This window comes from Typopeltis vanoorti, chromosome 17 (assembly GCF_054136105.1).
Source record: "Typopeltis vanoorti isolate ZY-2024b chromosome 17, IOZ_Tvanoo_1.0, whole genome shotgun sequence".
Classification (NCBI taxonomy): domain Eukaryota; kingdom Metazoa; phylum Arthropoda; class Arachnida; order Uropygi; family Thelyphonidae; genus Typopeltis; species Typopeltis vanoorti.
In genome coordinates, this window is record NC_143565.1 from 38,906,643 (window position 1) to 38,929,143 (window position 22,501).

The following is a 22,501-nucleotide window of genomic DNA, read 5'->3' on the forward strand; positions in this document are numbered from 1 at the left end:
AATACCATACCAAGACGGAAGGAGTTAACTGTGAGCATTATTACCTGCAGTGGATGATCCATCATGCTCACCAAATTGACCGTAGGCACTATGAAGGATAATGTTTAAAAACCGGCATTAATTGGCCAACACATTGAATGTGGAGTTCCGGGCATTGACTGGAACATGAATCTGCACAAAAACATTCAGAACTGAAGCTCACAACATGGGTTTCCATGGTAGAACTGCAAGATACAAGTCCCACATTATCCAAACCAACGTGCAGCGTGGTCTTCTGTGATGCAAATAGCATGTACAGTGGGACATGGAAGCTTGGAAAGCTGTGTTATGGAGTGACATATCATGTATAACCTCTAATGAGCAGATGGATGGGTGGGTGTGGTGGATGCCCGGTGAACATCTCTTACCACAGTGCGTAGCCCTAACTATGGAATTTGGAAATAGTGGTATGATGGTATGTTCCTGTTTTTACTGTTTTGACTTCTAGGGCCATGAACATTGAACTCCAAGAGGTATCTCAACATTCTGGACAATGTAATGCTTCCTACTTTGTAGTGTTTCTATGGAAGTGGCAATTGTCTCTTTCAGCAAAACAGTGCACCTTATGTCATAAGGCTGCTACTGTAACTGCATGGTTTTTGGACATGAAAGTCACACTTGACTGGCCTCTACAGAGCCATGATCTCAACCCTATTGAACATATGTGGGATGTACTGGAGCATTGGGTGAGGTTATGGGACATCCACCTCACATTAGTCCAGGGCCTCATTATATTCCACCAGGAAGAATGGTCCAAAATTCTCATTGATCGCTATCGTATGCTTTTCAAAGTATGTCCCACAGAATTGCTGCAATCATCACAGTAAAAGGAGGGCCTACATCTTATTAAGGTGGGCACCATGGCTGTTTGTTCTTCACACTATGGTGTCCATTGACTTGTTTCCAAGCATTGTATTATACCATGAGATTTTGAATATATCATTCCAGAGTTTATATGACTTTGAGCTATCAACATGTTTATAGTTTCTGCAGTACTCGTCAAAATTCCTGCTGTTTACTTTCTTGCTGACTTCCTCATGGATAGAGAGAGAGAGATGGCAGATTTTTCATCCTGCAAAGCACGTAAACTGTTCAGGAGAACACTCAGTTAACAAACAATACACTTGTTCATATTCTTAATGACTTTGATTATAACTCAAAGGAATCCAACCCTCTTTGTGCAACAAATGGCAGTGATCATCCTTTGTTGTGGCTCCATCTCACCCTCTGCACTCTGAAAATTTCTTTTATAGAAATCTATAATATAATATATACACCCAATTCTTCATTTACACGGTAGATTGGTTCCAGAAAAAAACGTGTAAAAAAAGAATATGGTACAAAAAATAGAAGAATGGTTCCAGATGTGAAAATGTTTATACAAACAATAAGTTATTTTAAACAAAATATATGACATTCATTGAATAAAACTATTTAATTTTAATGGAATGTTTTTTTTTTATTTTATTTTAAATACTTATTTAAAGTATATACATATGCATCTTTCTTAAAGAAAACAGTGTGTCACTAATAAATCAGAAATTCGAAAAGGTTCAAATAAACTTGCACATATGGTTATTAATTAAATTTTATTTGCCATCACTTTCTGACAGTAGTTGTATTCTTTTGTGAGAGACTGGAATTAAATCACTTCCATCACTTGAAACACTTTGGCCTTCTTGTTCATACTGCAATGCATTTTCTTCAGTAAAAAGAACTAAATTAGCACTCTCATCTTCTTCTTCTCATCTCATCTTCTTTATACCCTCTTTTACCTTGTGGTGTCGAGGGTCCATTGATCATCGGACCTCAATCCGTTTTACAGGATAAGGGTGGTCAGCCCTATGCCCCAGTATATCCTATGGCCTGTAGTGTTAAGTTCTCAAGGCCAGTTTGCCTGTTTTGCGGGATGAAAAATCCCAGAATAAACTGAGGAAAAAACCCTGCTGTCCACGCCCAAGACTGGCTAACTTGGCTATGGCTGAGGAAGATCCTTCAGCTCCTCACGTCACCGATGGGAATCGAACCTAGGACACTCCTTCCCCAGGCATATGGTTGCGAAGTGCATAGCCACTAGGCTAACCGCGCGGACTTAAATTAAATTAGCACTAATTTCCAATAATTCTGAAGATTGATTTTTTTTTTTACCATGAACTCTGTAATCAATCGTTGAGATCCTGTTTTGACTAGGTTTTTGTATAATTCTTCATATTGCATGACTTCAGTTTACGTTTAAACTGTTCAACTCATTTAGTATTTGGATCATGTATAAGAAAATGACTTTGCAATTTACTAGCCATTTGAAACCTTTTTTTAATTACTCACTCCTGCAGTGAGTGGAATCTCTTCATCATCATCATCACTTTTTTTCTTTTTCATTGAGATTCTCAAGGACAGCTTCTATTATTTCATCAACACTAACAGCCTTGTCAACCATCAATTCTTCAATATCTGCAGACGAAAAATCATCAAATCCTTTTCTGCCAACTGCATGTGCTAATCTGATGATATTGGGATATTCAGTTGTATGCAAAGGTATGGGGTTTTTCTTTTTCACACATTCTAGCCAAGTAGCTTTCCAGCATGCATTTAAAGCTGATGGTTTCAATTCTGATAATGCCAACTTAGCAAGTTTGATGCAATCCAAAATAGAATATTTCTTCCATGCATCAATAACTGTCAGTAAATTATCCTTATCTAATTTATCCAAAATGTATTGGAATGTTCTTCTTATGTAGTAAGTTTTGAAAGTAGCGATCACACCTTAGTCTAGTGGTTATATTAAGGATGTTGTATTAGGTGGCAGTAAACAAAATTCCACATTCAGGTGGTCTAAAACAGGATGGCCAGGTGCATTGTCTATAATCAATAAAACTTTTAAGCCCAGATTTTTTTTCTCTATGAAATAGTGTTTAACTTCTGGAACAAAACAATGATGGAACCATTCATTAAAAATTTATTTTGTAACCCAGCCTTTTTTGTTTGCCTTCCAGTGCACCTGGTAATGTGTTAAAATTCACACCTTTCATTGCCTGCAGTCTTTGGAATCAATTAATGAGTAATGGTTTTCAACATTTCGAATTGTAAACAAGAAATGATTGTTTAGCAAACATCTTAACTCCTTCCAAGCAGCTCTATATAGGTGGGCCTCTGGTAACAGACCAACTTAACTTCGAGGAATCAGCATAGCACCCTTCTGCTTCCAGGAACCAACGGCAAGTGAATATGACGTATCATCTGTTGGCTTAACTTTGGGGAATCGTAATTACAAAAATTATATTTTTTTGTTGTCACCACAGTTGTCTACATTCTGTAGCATAGAGTAATCCTTAACATTTAAAACATTGAGGGGGGGGGAGGGTTCTCAAAATTTAAGTACATATGTACCGTCCTAGGAAATGTTAATTATAATGGAAATACCCTTTTTAAGAACTGAATTCAAACAGAAATTTTAAAAATAAGCACCATTTGAACCGTGTGAAATCAAAATATGCCGTGTAAAAATAGAATTGCTTCTGTTTTCTAAACTGTGTTATTTCGAAATAATATAAAAAAAAGGCTGTGTAAAAAGAGAATTACTATATATATATATATATATAGCACCTTAGCAACATTTTTCTCCTACAAACTTCCAAACCAGCCAGAGAAAACACATGCAGCTAACAGACTGAATCACATTTGTGAGGTGAATTGTATAGTGTATATCAAGTGATGTCTGAAATCATCATGTATTAGTGTCTCTGTAGTGCAGTTGGAAAAACAATGGGACGTTGCAGCCTTTGCTTGGAAAAGGCCTGAGTTTGATTCTTGTTATGATGAGAGTAATCTTTATATGAGCATTTTCATTTGAAGATGAGTTAGCCGATCTCATATGGAGGTAGCAGAGTTTTTTTGTCTTGCAAACTCGGGTCTTTCATCCTGTGTACAGGCAAATTAGCCATGAGAACACACAATTTGCAGACATAAGATACTCTTGTGGTGGTGGGCAGTAGATGGCATTGTGTATCGATGGTGGTATGGTAATTGGAGGAAAAATAGGAGAGATGATGAGTTGGGTGTTGTGGAGTAGTGTGTCCTCCCACATTGAGGCCTTGGATTCCTTGGAGGTGTCACATAATAATAATACATATACACACATAATATTGCTGCTTCTTTCTCCTCTCCCAACAGTCTCTGCAGATAAGCATTCTCACTCTTTGTTACTCATTGTTACGCAGTATTTCAGAGACTTGAGAATTTTTGTAAATCTCTTTGTTGTATTGAAAACAAAGTGGCTAAATAGTCTCACATTAGTTGACATCTGGTGTGATCGTTGCTTTGTGCAGAGTAACTGTATCCTGATTATTCATACATGTTGGTGTCTGCTACATCATTGCCATAATATACTTTTTTTTGCTTCATAATTTTGCAGTGTCCTCTTTGTGTCCTTCACTGAAGAGTCATAACATCAGTTTTGCTTTGCATCTCATTAAATCTCACCATCTGCAAAGAATCACTGTTATTATTACATGACACCTCCAGGGAGTCCAAAGCCTCATTGAGGGAGGGTACCTACTCTACAACTCTGTCTTCACCACTCAATCCACGAACTACAACAAATCGCAACTACCGTCATCGTCAATTTCCTGATAAGCACCCTCAAGGGTGTTCAGGTTACTATGAGAGCACCACATGATTAAGTTTACATTATTATTAATCTCCTATCCACAATTTTTCTCCAAATTAGTCTATTACTTGTCAGCACTCCAATTTGTCATGTCCAGCATTTTGTGTTTCTAAGGCACTTCTGAGTGAATCAATCCACCTAGACCTTGGTCTTACCCTGGGTCTCTTTCCTGCTATTTTGGCTTCAAATACGTGTTCTACTAACCTTTCCTCACCCATTCATTTAAGTGGCCATACCACCTTAGCTTAGCTCTGCTGAGCTAAGCTAAGGTGGTATTTTCGTTTGAAATGCTATAACACGTATTCTTGAATGCTATGTCAAATTCCCTTCTAAATATCTTCCTTTTTAATATAATTCTGCCATTGATGCCATTGGTTCATTATTATTATTATCTGAGACCTCCAGGGAGTCAAGAACTCACTGAGGGAGGCTGTAAAATACCCAACCCGGCTATCATACCTACCCTTGAATTCATTCACACTAGATGCACTCACTACTCGTAAGGGCAAATTATTCCACTCACTCACTGCTCTCTGGGAGAAAAACCTAGCTCTTACCCCTTTCTTGACTGCAAATAAATTTAACTTCCATGGATGCTCCTGTGTTCTCTCCCCACCTTCCATATAACGAAAAAATTATCAGTTGAAATGCTATAACACCTATTCAAAGGTTTATAGACCTCTATCCCTCTTTCTCCTGTTAACCGGAGTCTGTAATCCACATACAATCTGTCCTCATAATCTAAATCCCATAATCTGGATATAATCTTTGTAACTCTTCTTTGCATCCTTTCCACAGCTTCTTTATCCCCTTGGAACCCAGAGACCAAATCTGCGTGCAGTAATCCAAGTGTGGTCTTATCAAAGCCTTATAAAGAAGCAAAATCACTTCCTTATCCTTACATGTCAAAGTTCGCTTCAACATAGCAATTATTCTCTGAGTTGTATTTGCAACTTTTGCTATGTGAACTTTAAATTCTTATCCACCAATACACCAAGATCCCTTGCCTCTTCAGTTTCTTGTAGCATAACCCTGCTAATATAATATGCCGCTGGAACTCTAATCATGCAAAAGTGCATAACTTTACACTTCCTAACATTAAACTGATAGCCATTTTCGTTTGGCCAGATTTCCAGTCTATTCAAATCATTTTATAATTGCTGAATATCAGTAGCATCCCTGATTGCCCTGTCTATCTTTGCATCATTAGCAAACAATTGCAAATCTGATGATAGACCCTGCTTGATGTCATTAATGTATAGATTGAACAATAATGGCCCAAGGACTGAACCCTGAGGTACATCACTGGTTACCTTAAATCTGGCAGATTCACACCCACTGTAAACCACTTTTTGATATCTGTCTGTCAACCATCCCCTGATCCAAGTCAATAGATTATGTTCCAATCCCATATTCTCCAGTTTACACAACAGCCTATCATGTGGTGTCCTATCAAATGCCTTAGAAAAATCCAACATTATCATAGTGTATCCATTCCCTTTATCCAACTCAGCTGTAACATTGTTATAAAATATGAGCATTATCCTAATATTATCCTAATTTTTCTCAGGAACCTCATATTTGTGGTCTCTAATCTTTGATCAAGTGCTTTATTTCTAACTCAATTTTCAGATCCATAACTTAATAACTGGTTTGAACAATGTTTTGTTTACTGCTAGTTGGTGTTTTGGCTAATTTCTCTCTTATTCCATATAAATTGATTCAGCTGGCTACCCGTAATACCAGCTTTGCTTATTCTGTTGTCTATTTCCAGATTTAACTTGCCATCACCCTCACTGCAAACTGTGCCTAAATAGCTGAAATATTTTACCTGTTCTATAGAAACTCGGTTCAGAACGCAGCTGAAGGTTTCCAAGTTTCTGCCTTTTTTAAAAATTTTTTTAGAGTTTTGATTTTTTTATTGGAGATTTTCATGCCAAATTTATTAGTTATTCAATTTATTTAAAGAATCCTAAATAGCTGTGCCAGCCTGGATGGCCGAGTGGTTAGCGTATCCGCTCTCCAGCCAAAAGGCTGCAGGTTCGAATCCCACCGTGGGCATGGATGTTTGTGATTGTCTGTGGAAATACTAGTGGTGCTGGACAATAAATGGCACTGCTATAGATGATGATAGAGGTGGAGAGATGTAGAGTAGGAGCCCTCCCTCGATGAGTCTTTGGACTCCGTGGAGATGACAAATAATAATAATAAAATAAAAAAATCCTGGAAAACCTAAATGTATTTAGGAGTATAGCATCAGCTACATAAAGCAAAGAACTAAGTTTGACATGTCCAGTTCTAATTATCAGGCTTAATGCCACTTTCTTTCATAATGTAACCCATATAGATGATGAATAAGAGTAGACATAATGTGCAGTCTTGTCTTATCTGTGATTTTACATCAAACTGTCTTCCTGTATTTCCTTCAATTCTAACTGCTGATGACAAGCTCAATATAGATTATGTATTGCTTTGAATAATATTCCATTTACTCCATATAATTGTAGTATTTTGAAAAGCTTTCTCTGGACACCTTGTTGTATGCCTTTTCCAGATCTACAAAACTTAAATACAAATCCTTGTCATATTTCCATAATTTCTCAACTTGTCATAAAATGAAAATCTGATCTTGACCACATCTATTTGACCTGAGTCCTGATTATTCTTTTCCAAGTTTCTCTTTTGCAATCTTTCTCAACCTCATTTCAAGTGTGCTTGCATAAATCTTACCTGGAACACTTAGTAGAGAACTTCCTCTGTAATTCTCACATTCAGCTTTATTCCTTTTTTATAGATGGGAACTATTAGAGATCTACTTCAATCATCTGAAATTCAACTTTCTAACTAGGCACGCTGAATTATGCACTGTAGCCACTGCAAAACTTTTATACCTCCATATACTTAGGCATTTCTGATTGAATATCATCTACTGCAGTTACCTTTCTGCATTTCAAGTTTTTGATAGCTTTTTCTACCTGAAATATTGATATGCATCCCTTTTATATTTTTCTTGAAAATGTTTGTTTGTTTCGTTTAACACTTGTTTCGTTTAACAGTCTTTCAAAGTAATTAACTGCTAGCATCTGAGATATTTTTACCTTCAGTTTTCATGTGCTACCTTTATCATCTTTGATTCCTTTTACAGTACTTTCTCCCATTTCTAAGCTTTTTCAGTAACCTCCACAACATTTTACTGCCTTCCCGATATATTGGGTTGTTGCAAATGAAATGGCTGATTTTAAAGACGATTGAAAAAGAAGAGAATAAAAAGAAGAAGAATACCTGTTTAATCAAAGTAATCTCCAGCAGCATCAGTGCATTGTTGCCAATGTGTGCCAAGGTCATTTATACCACATTTGTAAAAATCAGTATCTCTGGAAGTGATGAAGTCCTCCACTGCCCGATAAATTGATGCGTCGTTGGCAAAGCATTTCTTGGACAAAAAATGGTAATCTGTTGGGGAAATGTCAGGAGAGTATGGAGGATGAGGCACAATTTTGTATCCCAAATTGTTGATTTACTGTATGGTTGACACTGCTGTATGCGGTCAGGCATTATCCTGAAGCAATAAGACTCCATTGTCTATTCACAAGTACTGGTTGCTTAAGGCACAATTTGTCATGCATTTGCCGCATATCTGTACAATATCGAGCTGCATTTATCGTCACCTCTTGGAAGGAATGAGTAGTGAATAACACCAGCAGAAGACCACCATACAGTAAACATCTTCATTGGATGCAGAGGTGTCTTTGGAGTCCTTCCTGAAGCGTCTTTCACTCCCAACCACTGCGACGAACGTGTACGATTGTCGTAGAATATCCACTTCTCATCCACACTTGCAGTTTGTTGCAGGAACCTTTCTTTACTTCTTAAGAGAAGAGCACACTTTTTATCAACGAGTTTGTGAGGCACCCACTTGTTGAGCTTCCTTACTTTTCCTATTATTGCCAAGTACCGTGAAGGAGTTGAGAAGTGTACATTTAGTATCTGCGCAATCTCTCGTACAGTTTGTTGTGGATCTGATTTGATTAAATCCTTTAATTCATTCGAATCAATGGAGGAAGGATGGCCATGGGGTTGTTTTTTTAGCCTCAAATCTGAGCCAGATTTTGCAAACCAATGGTGAGTGGATCTCTCATTAGTCGTTCCTCCACCAAATGCTTTATTGATGTTTTTTACTGCAGCCACTGCAGAATTTCCCAATTTGAACTCGTAAAGGTATAGCAACCTTAATTGACTGGGTTCCATGATTGACTTGATGTCGGTAGTATTCAATGTTTAATGCTCGTTGAACGAAACAAATACTACAATTGCATCACCCACGTGTGATGCTGTCACATGACATAAAAAATTTGCATATACCTCAGCACTTGCTTTCTTCAGCAACTAGTAGAAACCTGACAGCCATTCAACGGCCATTTCATTTGCAACAACTCAATATATTCTTACCGAATTCTTCCCATGACATTTGTTTAGTTATTTTTACATATAGCTTAGCTCTCTTACATTTTTCTCTGTATTCTCTTAGGGCATTTGGCAACTTATTTGCTAGAAACGTTTGGTATATTATTATTATTACCCAAGACCCCATGGAGTCAAAGACTCATCTGGGTATGCTTTCTTGTTTTCCAGAACTGCTTCTTTAACTTCTTGTGTATGCCATGGAGTTCTTATTTTTCTATATTTGCATACAACTTCACCACATACTTCCCTATCTGAATCAGTCAATGCCTTCTTCAGAGTTTGCCACTGAGACTCCAAAGTTGGGTTCTTGTTTTCAATCTGTTTCATTTTTTTTTTTCAATAATATTTGTATAATTGAATCTACAGTTTACCTGTAAAAGCTGTTCGACTTTAATTCTTTTAAAAAATTTCTTACATACTGTTCTTTTCAATGTAATATCCATTTTTATCCTGCTTAGCACTAATTAATGGTCACTTCCAATTTCAAATCCTCTGTACACTCTTGTTTTCTGAACCAGCATGAAGATACTATTAAATGACATAGTCAAGAAGGCTTTTCTTATTTCTTGGTCTTCTACGCGAACTTGTGCATATCTGTATGTTAGAACGTATTAGTAATGACTAGGTCATGTGCTGAGCATAAGTCCAGCATATACTTATATTATTCAGATTTTTGCAATTTTTGCAGTTTGCCAACATAACTCTACTTGAAACTGCCTTCCAATCCAGAAGTTTATCTTCGTGTTTGGTATTGAATGCTATTGCTACACCTTTCTTTCCTTGATAATTATTGCCTGAATATAACATCCTTACTATTTAGTAAGATCTCACTTGTTTTTGTCTTCTTTGTTTCAGTAATGCCAATTATGTCTACATAGTACTTTTCCATTTCTTCAAGTTCAATTTCCTTTCCATTAATACTGCTTATATTGATGGTTCCTATCTTCTGTTCTTCTTACGTTGGATTTATTCCTCTACATTTTGAGTTGGAGCCTGTTCCAGTAGCTGACTTTTTACTGTTCACACACTGGTTTCCTGACAAAAGTCCCAGGAGATAGGTACTTGTTTATCCAGCTGATGCACCAGCTAGCAGAAATCTCATCATGTTTTTACCACCATCATATATATATATATTTGTGGTTTAAGCCAATAGAGTTAATTTTCTCATTCTGGTTTGTTCAGTACCCAGCAAATACCAACTAATGGGACACATCACTTGAAGGTGGGAATGGACATTAGATTAGAAGTCCCAGACAGTTCTTTGCATTCCTGAAAGGCGATGTGGAGGTCTCCTCCTAGTTCTTTGGCTTTGACTCTTAAACAATCCTGTGCAACCATATCTATATATATTGCAGTTTAAACCTCTCTCCAAATATTATTATTATTATTATCTCAGCAACTCTAAGGAGTCGACAGATTCATCGAGGGAGGCCCTAACATCATGTCAAGAGCAACTATTCAACATTCACACAGTATCTATCATACCTCGCCTTGAACTCATTCACAGTCATAGCACCCACAACAGACTCTGGCAACTTATTCCACTCATTCACCACTCTCCAAGTAAAAAACCTAGTTCTAACACCTCTGCTAACCACACTCTTGCCCAGCTTCCATGTATGGCCCCTAGTCCTCCCACCACCAATCCTATTCTCAAAAATATCTTCTTGATTAATCCTATAGAAACCCTTCAGTAATTTGAATGTCTCAATCATATCACCCCTTTTCTGCCTCTTTTTGTAACCCACAACTCTTCAACCTGTTCTCATAAGGTTCATTCCACAGACCTGCTATCATCTTGGTCACTCATCTCTGGATCCTCTCCACCTCCTCTCCATGAAGAAGAAACCCTGCGCCCATATCCGGGCACAGTAGTCTAGATGGGATTTTATCAAGGCTCGATATAGAGGAACAATAACTTGTTAAAGTATTTTTCAGCAACCAAGTGATTTGATGAGCTGTTTTGGCCACTTTTGCAATGTGCCCCCTAAACTTCAACTCCCTATCCACCAACACTCCCAAATCCCTGGCCTCATCAATCTCCTGGAGTATGGTTCCACCAATGTGATATACTGCTGCTAATCTTTTCACTCCAAAATGCATAACCTTACACTTTGCCACATTAAATTGGCATCTATTTTCCTAGTCCTCCAAACTATTCAAATCATCCTGCAAAATTTTGACATCCTGTGCACTCACAATTGCTGCTCTACCCAGCTTTGCATCATCAGCAAACAAGTGAACACTTCTTCTTAGATCCTTTCCTATATTGTTAATGAACAAATTGAAAAATAGTGGTCCAAGAACAGAACCCTGCAGCACACCACTAGTCACAAGCCATCTTTGAACTCCACTCCTGAATAAACCACTCTCTGGTATCTCTCCATCAACCACCCTCCTATCAACCCTATATCCATCCCCATCTGCTCCAGTTTACTAATTAGAGTATTGTTAACTTCTATGTTAAACAGTAGTGAGGCTTAAAGGAGAGTACTGTATGCACCATCATATTTTTCCTTTTCTGGAATATTGCTCCTCCATATTCAAACTTGCTGAAAAATGTAAATGATAATGTTCCTGTTGTAGTACAAAGATCCGGTTTCCAACCTATTGTACATTAGTACTTTGGCAGGCTAACGTTTGTGTTAGGTGAACTAATATTTAATTGGTTAATATATAAATCCTCTTATGGTTGACAAGAAAAAATGATTTCTGTAAAAATTAAAATGTTCTCATAATGCACAAAAACTATTATAATTGTTTAATATATAATTGGCTATGTATAATTGGCTTAATATATAATACAATGCAATGCAATTCAATACCAAAGACACCTGCCACCCATCACCACTAGCATTTTCTCAGGCAATCACAGACATCCATGCCCACAGCAGGATTTGAATCTGCAACCTTTTGACTGGAGAGCAGATACGATAACCACCCAACCAACCAGGCTGGCAGAATTATATGCTAATTATCGGTTGTGCATTTATTGCAACAGTTTTAGCCCAGGGTCTGTAGTTGGCAGTTTTTAATTGCCATAGTCTGTATATAGTTTAAAATCATATTAGCATTTTTGTCAGTTTTTCACAGGGATATTTAACTTTTCTGCGCATCCTTAACGTGATTATTGAACATTTCAGATTATAAGTAGGATACAGTATTGTTTGCCTGTTGGTTGGCAGTCCAACAGGCAAACAATACTTGTGAGCGTGTTTGTTCCAAGGCAGTTTATGTTTAATATTTGGATTGTTTTTTCTTCAAATAACAGGCAAAAAATATGGGTGGGAAAGCATGGATTTGTGAAAGGTAGGTCTTGCCTTAGTAATTTTCGACTTTTTATAACAGTTGCAGTTCACTTGGATAAAGGAAATGGCAACAAGTGATACTGCTGGACTTCATTATCTTTCATACTTAATCCAGCAACATCTGACATAGTAATAATAATAATAATCATCCTCTGTACTTACATGTCTTTAAGGCTCATTACCTGCCAAAATTTGCCTTTTGCAATCATAATTTTTAGAATAAAGTTGTTAGTTTTATGCTTATATATACACACACACACACACACACACACATACATACTCTATATATATAAAAAGATAAGCCGAAATTTGAAACTTTTTTATGTCACGTTTTTTGTCTTTGGCTTACCAGCCCGGAACTCGGTGGGGGGAGCCGGAGGCACCAGCGGGGGCAGAGCCCCCTAGTATATATATATTATTGTGTGTAAATTTTGTGTGTTCTCATTATTACTGGTTTGCCATGTGATGAGATGAAAAGTGTTAAGTTTCTGGGAGAAAAAAAGCAAAAGCCCTGTCATCTCTGTATAGGGCTGGATAACTTGCGTGCCTTAGTCAAAAAGTCCTAATAAAGTTCATGTCCTAGCTGGATCTGAAACCCAGGTCTTTCTCTCTGGGTTCAAATCCATCTAGGACATGAAGAACTTTATCAGTGCTTTTCAAAACTGACTGAGCTATGGAAACTCCAGCAAAATAACATAACTTGATTTGGTTAAATAACCAGTAATAATATGAAAAAAAAAAAAAATCCCAAAATTGACTGAAGTTATTCAAAACTAAAGCATGCGCTATTTGACATCAGAGGTGGAAACTACATGTGCAGTTCTTTATGGTTCAGTACAGAATGACTTGGGCAAAATATTGATAATTCTGGATGTTTACATTTAACTTTTCACTTTATAATATTAAGTAGGTAAAAAAAAAATCAACTAATGCCTTTTTATTCCCCACTAACTGTGTGGGCATATTAGTAGGGCTACCAGTTTTTTTTAGAATGTGCAGAGTGTTGCACTTTGGAGTGTAGGGATATAAGGCTATGTACCATGTTTGTGGAAACTGCTTCAGCAAGTGGCTAAGATAACATCACTAAGGCTGATAAAGCTAGTTGCAAGAGAAGTAGCAGGGTGTAAAGAAGGCTCTTGTTTCAGATAAGTTTTTTGGAATGTGTGTTTATGAGTAAGAGTTACTGTAAAAGTTGTGTGCTTGCAGTGTTTTTAGTGAGTGTGCTTGTTTAAGTTTGTTATGAATTCGTTAAAATTAGAGCTTAGTATAACTGAGAAAGGAAAGATGGTGGCAGCTTTGTCTATGCAGGAATTTAATTTTGATTTCAATCATTTTGTGAAATGTGATGTGTATTATATATATTTGTTTGATTATATAGATAAATTATGGATATTTAAGGCTGATGGAAGGAGGGTGTGTGCTGAGTGTGAGCTGAATGTGGACTTTAAGAGTGCTAATGTGTTGATAACTGAAAGTGTTAGTTGCAAGCATGCTGTGAGGAGGATTAGTGCTTGTCTGATAAAAAAGAGGGAATAGTATAAATGAGTAGCAAAAAAATGGTAAAAAGTTTTGAAAAAGAGAACGAATGATCTGATAAACTTAACAATCGATGGCAAGAAGGATGAAAGCGATACAAATGTAGTGGAACTTATAAAACAAAGTGCAGTTAAAGGTAAGGTAAGGTGAGTTGCGTTGACTGCGAATAAGCATGTATGACTGGAAACAAAATTGAGAGCGTGAATGAGAGCAAAAATGTGATGTAAGATTTGAAAGTTGAGTTGGTTAAGATGAGGCAAGAGATGAAATGGATGCAGAATGAAGTAAAGAGAATTTGAGATATGTATGGAAGAGTGAAAATGATGAAAACGAATAATATTGGTATTAAAGAGGTAACAAAAGCCCTGCACTGGCCTTATGGTGATTTAGTTATTAGAAGTGTGCAGGATATGATAAGCATTGGATATAAGTAACCAAGCAAAAGTGTTGGTAGTTGAAATATGGACAAATGACTTGACTGGGAACACAGAACACATCAGATTGGACAGAGATTGTTGAGATGTTGAGATACTTAATGAGCAGTTCATAAAAGTCTTTTATTTTTGTGAATGTGATATCATGGAGAGTTTGAGAGCAGTTGATGATCAGGAGGAGAGACTTGACTGTAAAGTGAGTAAGAGGTATATGGGGAATTGAGCGAACTTGATGTTAATAAGGTTGTGGGACTTGATAATATATCACCATGTATTTTGAAGGAATATGCCAGGGAGTTGGCATCCTTGACATATTTTTTTTAATATGAGTCTTGCACTGGGTGGAGTTCCAAAGGAGTGGAAGGAGGGCAAGATTGTGCCACTTCATAAGAGAGGTGATAGAACTGAAGTCAAATTATAGGCCTATCTGTCTGTCAGATGTTGTGGTTAAATTGTTGGATAGGCTGGTGAGAGCCAGGATCCGGAATTGGGTTGGCAACAATGGTATTATTGTTGATGAACATCATAGATTTGCTAAAGGGAGGTCATGTTTTAGTAATCTTCTTACTTATTACAATAAAGTTATGGCTTCATTGGACAGGAGGAGGGATACACAGTAGTATACTAAGATTTTGCAAAGACTTTTGATAAATTACTGCATGATAAGTTGATAGTTAGACTAGAGTGGATGGGATTGGATATTAGATTAGTATATTGGATCAGAGACTGGCTATCTATAGGTATCAGCAAGTTGTGTATCGGGAACAATATCCTGGAAGAGGAAAGTCACTAGTGGTACGCCTCAGGGGGCCTGTTTTAGGGCCATTGCTGTTTAACCTGTATGTTAATGATATTGGCAAAGATTCGAATGAGGATATTCAGTTGTTTTGCAGATGATACAAAGTTGGGATGAACTATGAAGAGTAGAGAAGCTGTTGTGGCCTTACAAAGAAGACTTGAATGATAATAAGTTTAGTTTAATCCTTTATCCAAGTGTGAGCAAACAAAGTTTGCACCTGAAAGTATCTTCAGGACTGGGTTAAGGTAGTGCAACACCAGGCAACTCATTGCAAAGGTGGAGAAAGCTCTCTCATCACTCCTATCTCAGTATCTCCCATAATGCAAAGCACATCTCCTTGCGGATATGTGCAATGCTATGCATTAAGGCAAGGGCCACTACCCATACCGGTTTCGACCTTTATTGAGGTCTCGTCAGTGGGAGCCAGGCCCAGTAGTGGAGATACAAAGGCAGAAGCAATGAGAGGTCATCCTAACCTATAGGAGTTGCCAAAGGGTGTGCAACCTTATTATTAAATTACTCCGGATTCAGAGAAAGATGTTGAGAGTTTATTTTTCACTTGGTTAGACTATAATAAGTTTAGTTTAATCCTTTATCCAAGTGTGAGCAAACAAAGTTTGCGCCTGAAAGTATCTTCAGGACTGGGGTAAGGTAGTGCAACACCAGGCAAGTTACCTTTGCAACGAGTTGCCGAAATCTTTTGCAACGAGTTGCCTGGTAAGGTAGTGCAACACCAGGCAACTCGTTGCAAAGGTAACCTTTGCAACGTGTTGCTAAAATCTTTGCAACAAGTTGCCTGGTGTTGCACTACCTTACCCCAGTCCTGAAGATACTTTCAGGTGCAAACTTTGTTTGCTCACACTTGGATAAAGGATTAAACTAAACTTATTATAGTCTAACCAAGTGAAAAATAAACTCTCAAGACTTGAATGAATTGAGTGAATGGGCACAGAAATGGGGATGTGAATTCAGTGATGCAAAATGTAAGGTTTTAAAATTTAGGAAACAAAGATGGGATGTTTTTTGTAGAATTTATGCTTGATGGGAATATATATTGTTGGAGGTGGAGGAAATAGATCTTGGGGTGATAGTGAATAAGGATCTAAAATTTAGAGGACACGGACTTGTAGAAGTAAGGAGATTCTTGTTCCATTGTATAAGGCTCTGATTAGACCACACATGAACTACTGAGATTTGGTCACCTGGTTTTCAAAAGGACAAAAAGATGTTGTAAAGTCCCCAGAGACAACTGACTGAGACTGTTTCTGGAATGTCAAATATGAGGAAAGGTTGCGAAGATGCAATTTATAGTCTAGTGGATAGGAGGAAGGTGATATGATAGAGACAAGTTAGTAAGAGGATTGTTATAGGATCAATGTTGAAGAGGATTTACAGAAAACGGCAGAAGTCAGGGGAGCACCAGAGGTCATCCCTGGAAGCTGTATAAGGTGTGTGTATGCAGGAGAGTGAGAAGCAGTTTTTTTGCATGCAGAGTTATGAATGATTGAAATGCCTTGCTGAGAGGGTGGTGTCTGCAGAGAATTTGAGTGTTTAAGGTGGTGGTGGTATGAGCTATGTGCTTGACAAAAGGACCTCCTCAATGAGTCCTTGACTCCATAGTATCTTAGGGTAATAATGATATCAAGGTTTATTATGGAGAGGTGGAATGAGAAAATATAAATTGTAGAGTTTAGCATTTAGGCAGAAAATAGGTGATATGATAGAAGCTGCTGTAAAAGAGGTTCTATTGGCTTAATATAAAGGAGATTATACAAAGAGTAAAAGCAGGAGGAAAGAATGAGATGCCAGCTCTGGAAGTGGTAAAAATGTAGTCAGTAGTATACATTTTTTTTTGCATTGAGTGGTGGGCGTGGGCGATGCATTCTAAAAATGTACTGTGAATGAATTTAATGCTCAGTATGATGGATCCATTGAGTGCAAGGAGGTTTGATGTAATAATAATAATGTGATGAAGTAAAACAATAAAAAAAAATGATTTATTTCTTGCTGATTGCATGGATTATTTTATTGTGCTAGGTTTAACTCACTTTTTTTTCTTCTTAATTTCTTGTCAATACTGCTTTAAGAAAGTAAAACATGAAAGAAAAATTCAATGATTCAGCTGCTTGAGTATAGCTTATGCCAGAAGTTTCATTGACAGAAATTTGCACCATTGGTATTATTATATTATATTATATTTGGAGTTTGTAGGAAGGAATGTATGACATATTCTATAGTTCCATACAGTTCGTGATTGTCCAGTGGTTAGGACATTGTGTTGCGGCCACAATAACCCAGGATTTGAATCTTGGTCATGGCAAGATTTGTTAGTTGTTTGCCAGTGATGCAAAATTGGATAGAATAATAGTTAATAACAATTATGCTATGCTAAAATTTTGCAGGATGACTTGGATAAACTGGCAGTGGAAGTCAGTTTAATGTGGCAAAATGTAAGGTTATGAATTTTGGGGTGGAGAGATCACCAGCTGTGTGCCATATTGATGGAACTGTACTCCAGGAACTTGACGAAGCCAGGGATTTGGGGATAATAGTGGATTGGAAGTTAAAGTTTTGTGACATACCCTCAATACTTTAACTTCCAATCCACTATTATATATAGCTATATATTTATTCAGCTATATAGCTATATTCAATTCAGCTATATATATATATAGCTAAAGGATGATTGCCTAGCCAGCCTGGTTGGCTGAGTGGTTAGTGCGTCTACTCTCCAGCCAAAAGGCTGCGAGTTCAAATCCTGCCGTGGGAATGGATGTTTGTGATTGTCTGTGTGGAAATACTAGTGGTGGTAGGTGGTAGTTTGTGCTGGTGTGGTTGCGATTGTTGTAGTTGGTGGAGCGTTGCAGAGTAGGTGCCCTCCCTCAATGAGTCTTTGGACTCCCTGGAGGTGTGACGTAATAATAATAATAATAAAGCAGCTCATCAGATTACTTCGCTGAAGAATACCCTGATGAGATAAACAGGTTATTATTACCTCTTTATAGAGCCTTGATAAGATCCCATCTTCTTGACTACTGTGCACAGATCTGGTTAACTGGTTTTCCTGGGGATGAGGAGATTGGGAGGATTCAGAGGTGAGTGTCCAAGATGGTAGCAGGTCAATGGAATGAACCTTATTGGAGATTTCTGGTTACAGAAATTGGTTGATAGGTGGAAAAATGGATGATATGATTGAGACATACAAATTACTGAAGGGTTTTTACAAGATTAATGCAGAGGAAATGTTTCAAAAAGGGAAGGGCCATCCTTGGAAACTGAATAAGAGTGTAATTAGCAAGGGTATAAAAACTAGATTTTTTTATTTGGAGAGTGGTAAATGAGTGGAATAAGTTGTCAGAGTCTGTTATGGGAGTCATGACTGTGAATGAGTTCAAAGCAAAGTATGATAGATGCTACTTGAATGTTGAATAGTGCTTACCATGGTGTTTAGATCCTCCCTTGATGGGTCTAAGGACTCCATGGAGTAGCCCATAATAATAATAATAATAATAGGAAAACATGAGATGAAGTTTCCACATGACAACATTGAACCCCAGCAAAAAAAGAAAAAGAAAAAACAGTTTGCTTGAAAACAGTCCTGCAATCAAATGATTGTTTTTTTAAAATGGTGATATTGCAGTAGGATTCCTGTTAACATTGTTTTCACAAATCTGTATAATTATAATATGAAAGAAAATACAGACAGAAACTGTTAAAATATAGTAGAAGTCATTGTTAAAAATTATTGCAGTTGATTGATTATAGTTAGGATTGGTCTGAAAAACTGAAAGTACAGTTTTATAGAATTATAATCAGATATGTGGGGCATTTACATCACCACTATAAACTGTTGTTTATCCTAAGTTCAAAGTATTGAATACTTTCAGTCCATGGTGATACTATTGTCATGGTCATATTGCAGTAATGGGTATTGCTGTTTGAGGTTTATATTGAAAATTTTCTGCAGTTCTTTCTTGATCTGCATTTGTTTGCTAACGGTTTAGCCTTATTGGTGTATTCAGATATGACAACAATTATGAACAAATTTTTTGTCATATATTTTTAAAAAGTATGTTTCGTTTTAATATGTATTTCTTATTATTAATAATAAAAATTAAGTTTTGTCATTGTATTGCTATTTTTAACAGAATTAAGCATTTATTTTTTTAAAAATATTTTTTAAGATACAGAGAGTTTGTATACTAAAGCAACACAGTTAGTAACAAACCGCTATGGGAAACAGTACACTTGGGATGTTAAAGTTAAAGCAATGGGCATGACTTCAGTGGAAGCTGCAGAGACTATAATTTCAGAACTAGATCTTCCGATAACAGTAGAAGAATTCCTTCAAGTAATGGAAGAATTGTATAAGACCGTTTTCTTAGAGACTGAAGTTTTACCAGGTAAGTATTTTTTGCACAAGTTAAATTTAAAAATATGTATACAGCATATTTTCAAAGGATAGCATACTTAGAAGTCATGAATAAAAATAATAGGTATTCTTTTATGTGGTGTAACTACTATACTATTAAATCCTGCAATACAAGGGACCTGAAAGTTTATTTGACGCAATAAAAACACTTGAACCCTTACAAAAACTGTAAATGGAACATATCTTAACCACACTACTGGCCAGGACATGTATACACATCCACATTCCCATGGATGCAAAGTGCATACTAAAATTGTAATATCATTGATATTATTACATTGAAATTTATGATGAATACGAAGCTTTTGAGGGTGCGTATTTGATCTTTAATGGCTGGTAAGGTGGTTAAAGCTTTTGATTTTTCATTAGACACTATCCTATAATACCCATTCAAAAGTTTATAGACTTCTATCATATCATCCCTCTTTTCTCCTGTTAACTAGAGTCTGTAATCCACATAATCTAAATCCCATAATTTGGATATAATCTTTGTAACTCTTCTTTGCACCCTATCCCCTTGGAATCTGGAAGAGCAAATCTGCGCACAGTAATCCAGGTGTGGTCTTCTCAAAGCCGTATAAAGAGGCAAAATCACTCCTTATCCTTACATGTCAAGGTTCACTTCAACATTGCAATTATCCTCTGAGTTGTATTTGCAACTTTTGCTATGTGATCTTTGAACTTCAAATTTCTATCCACCAATACACCAAGATCCCTTGCCTCCTCAGTTTCTTGTAGCATAACCCAGCTAATATAATATGCCACTGGAAATCTAATCATGCTAAAGTGCATAACTTTACACTTACTAACATTAAACTAACAGCCATTTTTTTGTCCAAATTTCCAGCCTATTCAAATAATTTTGTAAGTCCTGGATATCGGTAGCTTCCCTGATTACTTTGCTTATCTTGACATCATTGGTAAACAATTGCACATCTGAAGCAGCATTCTGCCTCCACACATCCGCAGATCTAGCTTTCTTCTACATGAATACAGCAAAATCATCATCAAATTCCTGACATGTACCGTCAAGGGGTGTACAGGATATGATAGTACTAGATGAAAAATTTATATCATTACTAACTTCCTATCTACAATTTTCCTCCAAATCAGGCTGTTACTTGTCAAGACTCCAACATTATCAGATCTTATATTTATATCGTCTAAGGCACTTTGTACTGTATCAATCCACTTATATCTTGGTCTTCCTCTGGGCCGTTTTCCTGCCAACCTGGCAGAGAACACTTAACCCATACCACCTGAGATTAGTTCTGCTAATGCCTTCCTGAATGCTGACAATGTCAAGTTCTTTCCTAATATCCTTGTTTTTAATATGATATTGCCATTGATGCCATCTGTTCACGACTCTAATCTTTCTCAGGACTCTCATATCTGCGGTCTCTAGTCTTTGGTCAAGTGTTTTACTTCTGACCCAGCTCTCAGATCCATAAGTTAAAACTGTTTTGAACACTGTCTTGTACACAGCTAATTTAGTGTTCCGACTAATTTCTCTCTTATTCCATATAAATTTATTCAATTGATTTCCCATCATACCAGCTTGGTTGATTCTGTTGTCTATTTCCATATTTAATTTACCATCTTCACTAAAAATTGTGCCTAAGTAGCTGAAATGTTTTACTTGTTCCACAGGTTTTCCTTTAAAAACACAGTTGACATTTTCAATGATTCTACCTATTTTCCTTGTCTTTGTCTTTTTATTGCTGACCTTCATACCATATCTATTACAGCAGTTATTCAATTTAGTCAGAGAATCTTGCAAACTTGTAGCGGATTTAATTAGAGAATCTTGCAAACTTGTAGCGATTTAATTAGAGAATCTTGCAAACTTGTAGCGGATTTACCATCTCCCTTTAACATTAAGTTAAAGGGAGATGGTAAATCCTGTTTTATTTTATAGCCAGGTATGAAACTCGGATCGAAATCCATCGATCCATAAAGTTTCATGGTGAAAAAACTATCAGCGAGATAGTTTTTTCGCATTATGACATTAATGCGAATCACATTATAACCTTAATATTCTCTCATAATGTTTTACATTATGAGAGAATATTAAGGTTAGTGACAGAGCTTGCTCCACCTTTGCTTGGAGTTGCCTTGCTGTTGTACTACCCAATGATCACTTACACTTGGGCTCATCGATAGTTTTTTCGGCATGAAACTCTATGGATTCGATGGATTTTGATCCGAGTTTCGTACCCAGCTCTAAAATAAAATGCGATTTACCATCTCCCTTTAACCTATGTTGCCGGTAAAATAGCCTTTTAGCTTATTATTGTAGCGGATTTATTTAGAAGTATAACAGAGGGGATAATGTACATCCTTGTCTCACACCAGATTTAACATTAAACCATCTTCCTCTACGTCCTTCAATTCTAACTGCTGACTTACAATTCAAATAAAGACTAAGTATTGCATGATATAATGCCCCATTGACATCATATTACTGTAGCTTATTGAATAGCCTCTTTCTAGGAACCTTGTCATATGCCTTTTCCAGATCGACAAAACTTAAATACAGATCTTTGTTATATTCCCATGCTTTCTCGACTATTTGTCGTGAGGTGAAGATCTGATCCTGACAGCCTCTATTTTCCTGAATCCAGCATGTTCTTCACCAAGCTTTTCATCTACAATTCTTCTCAACCGTTTCTCAAGTATACTTGCATAAATCCTGCCAGGAACACTCAGTAGGGAAATACCTCTGTAATTCTCACATTCAGTTTTACTTCCCTTTTTATATATGGGTACTATGATAGCTCTACTCCAATCATCAGGAATTTGTCCCTCTGTCCAGGCATTCTG

At 36.8% G+C, this 22,501-nt stretch overlaps 2 protein-coding genes across 2 annotated transcripts in view; one reads left to right on the forward strand and one right to left on the reverse strand.

The window, feature by feature from the left end:
- The window catches only part of LOC150097306 (uncharacterized), a 91,379-nt gene that overhangs the window by 16,687 nt on the left and 52,191 nt on the right, over positions 1-22,501 (reverse strand). The gene's annotated exons all lie outside the window — the stretch shown is intronic.
- LOC150097307 (pseudouridine-5'-phosphatase-like) overlaps positions 1-22,501 on the forward strand; it is a 111,491-nt gene that overhangs the window by 938 nt on the left and 88,052 nt on the right. The window contains exon 2 of the mRNA XM_090406829.1: positions 19,431-19,649. Within this exon, the coding sequence (XP_090262955.1) occupies positions 19,431-19,649 (219 nt within the window). The remainder of the gene's footprint in view (positions 1-19,430; positions 19,650-22,501) is intronic.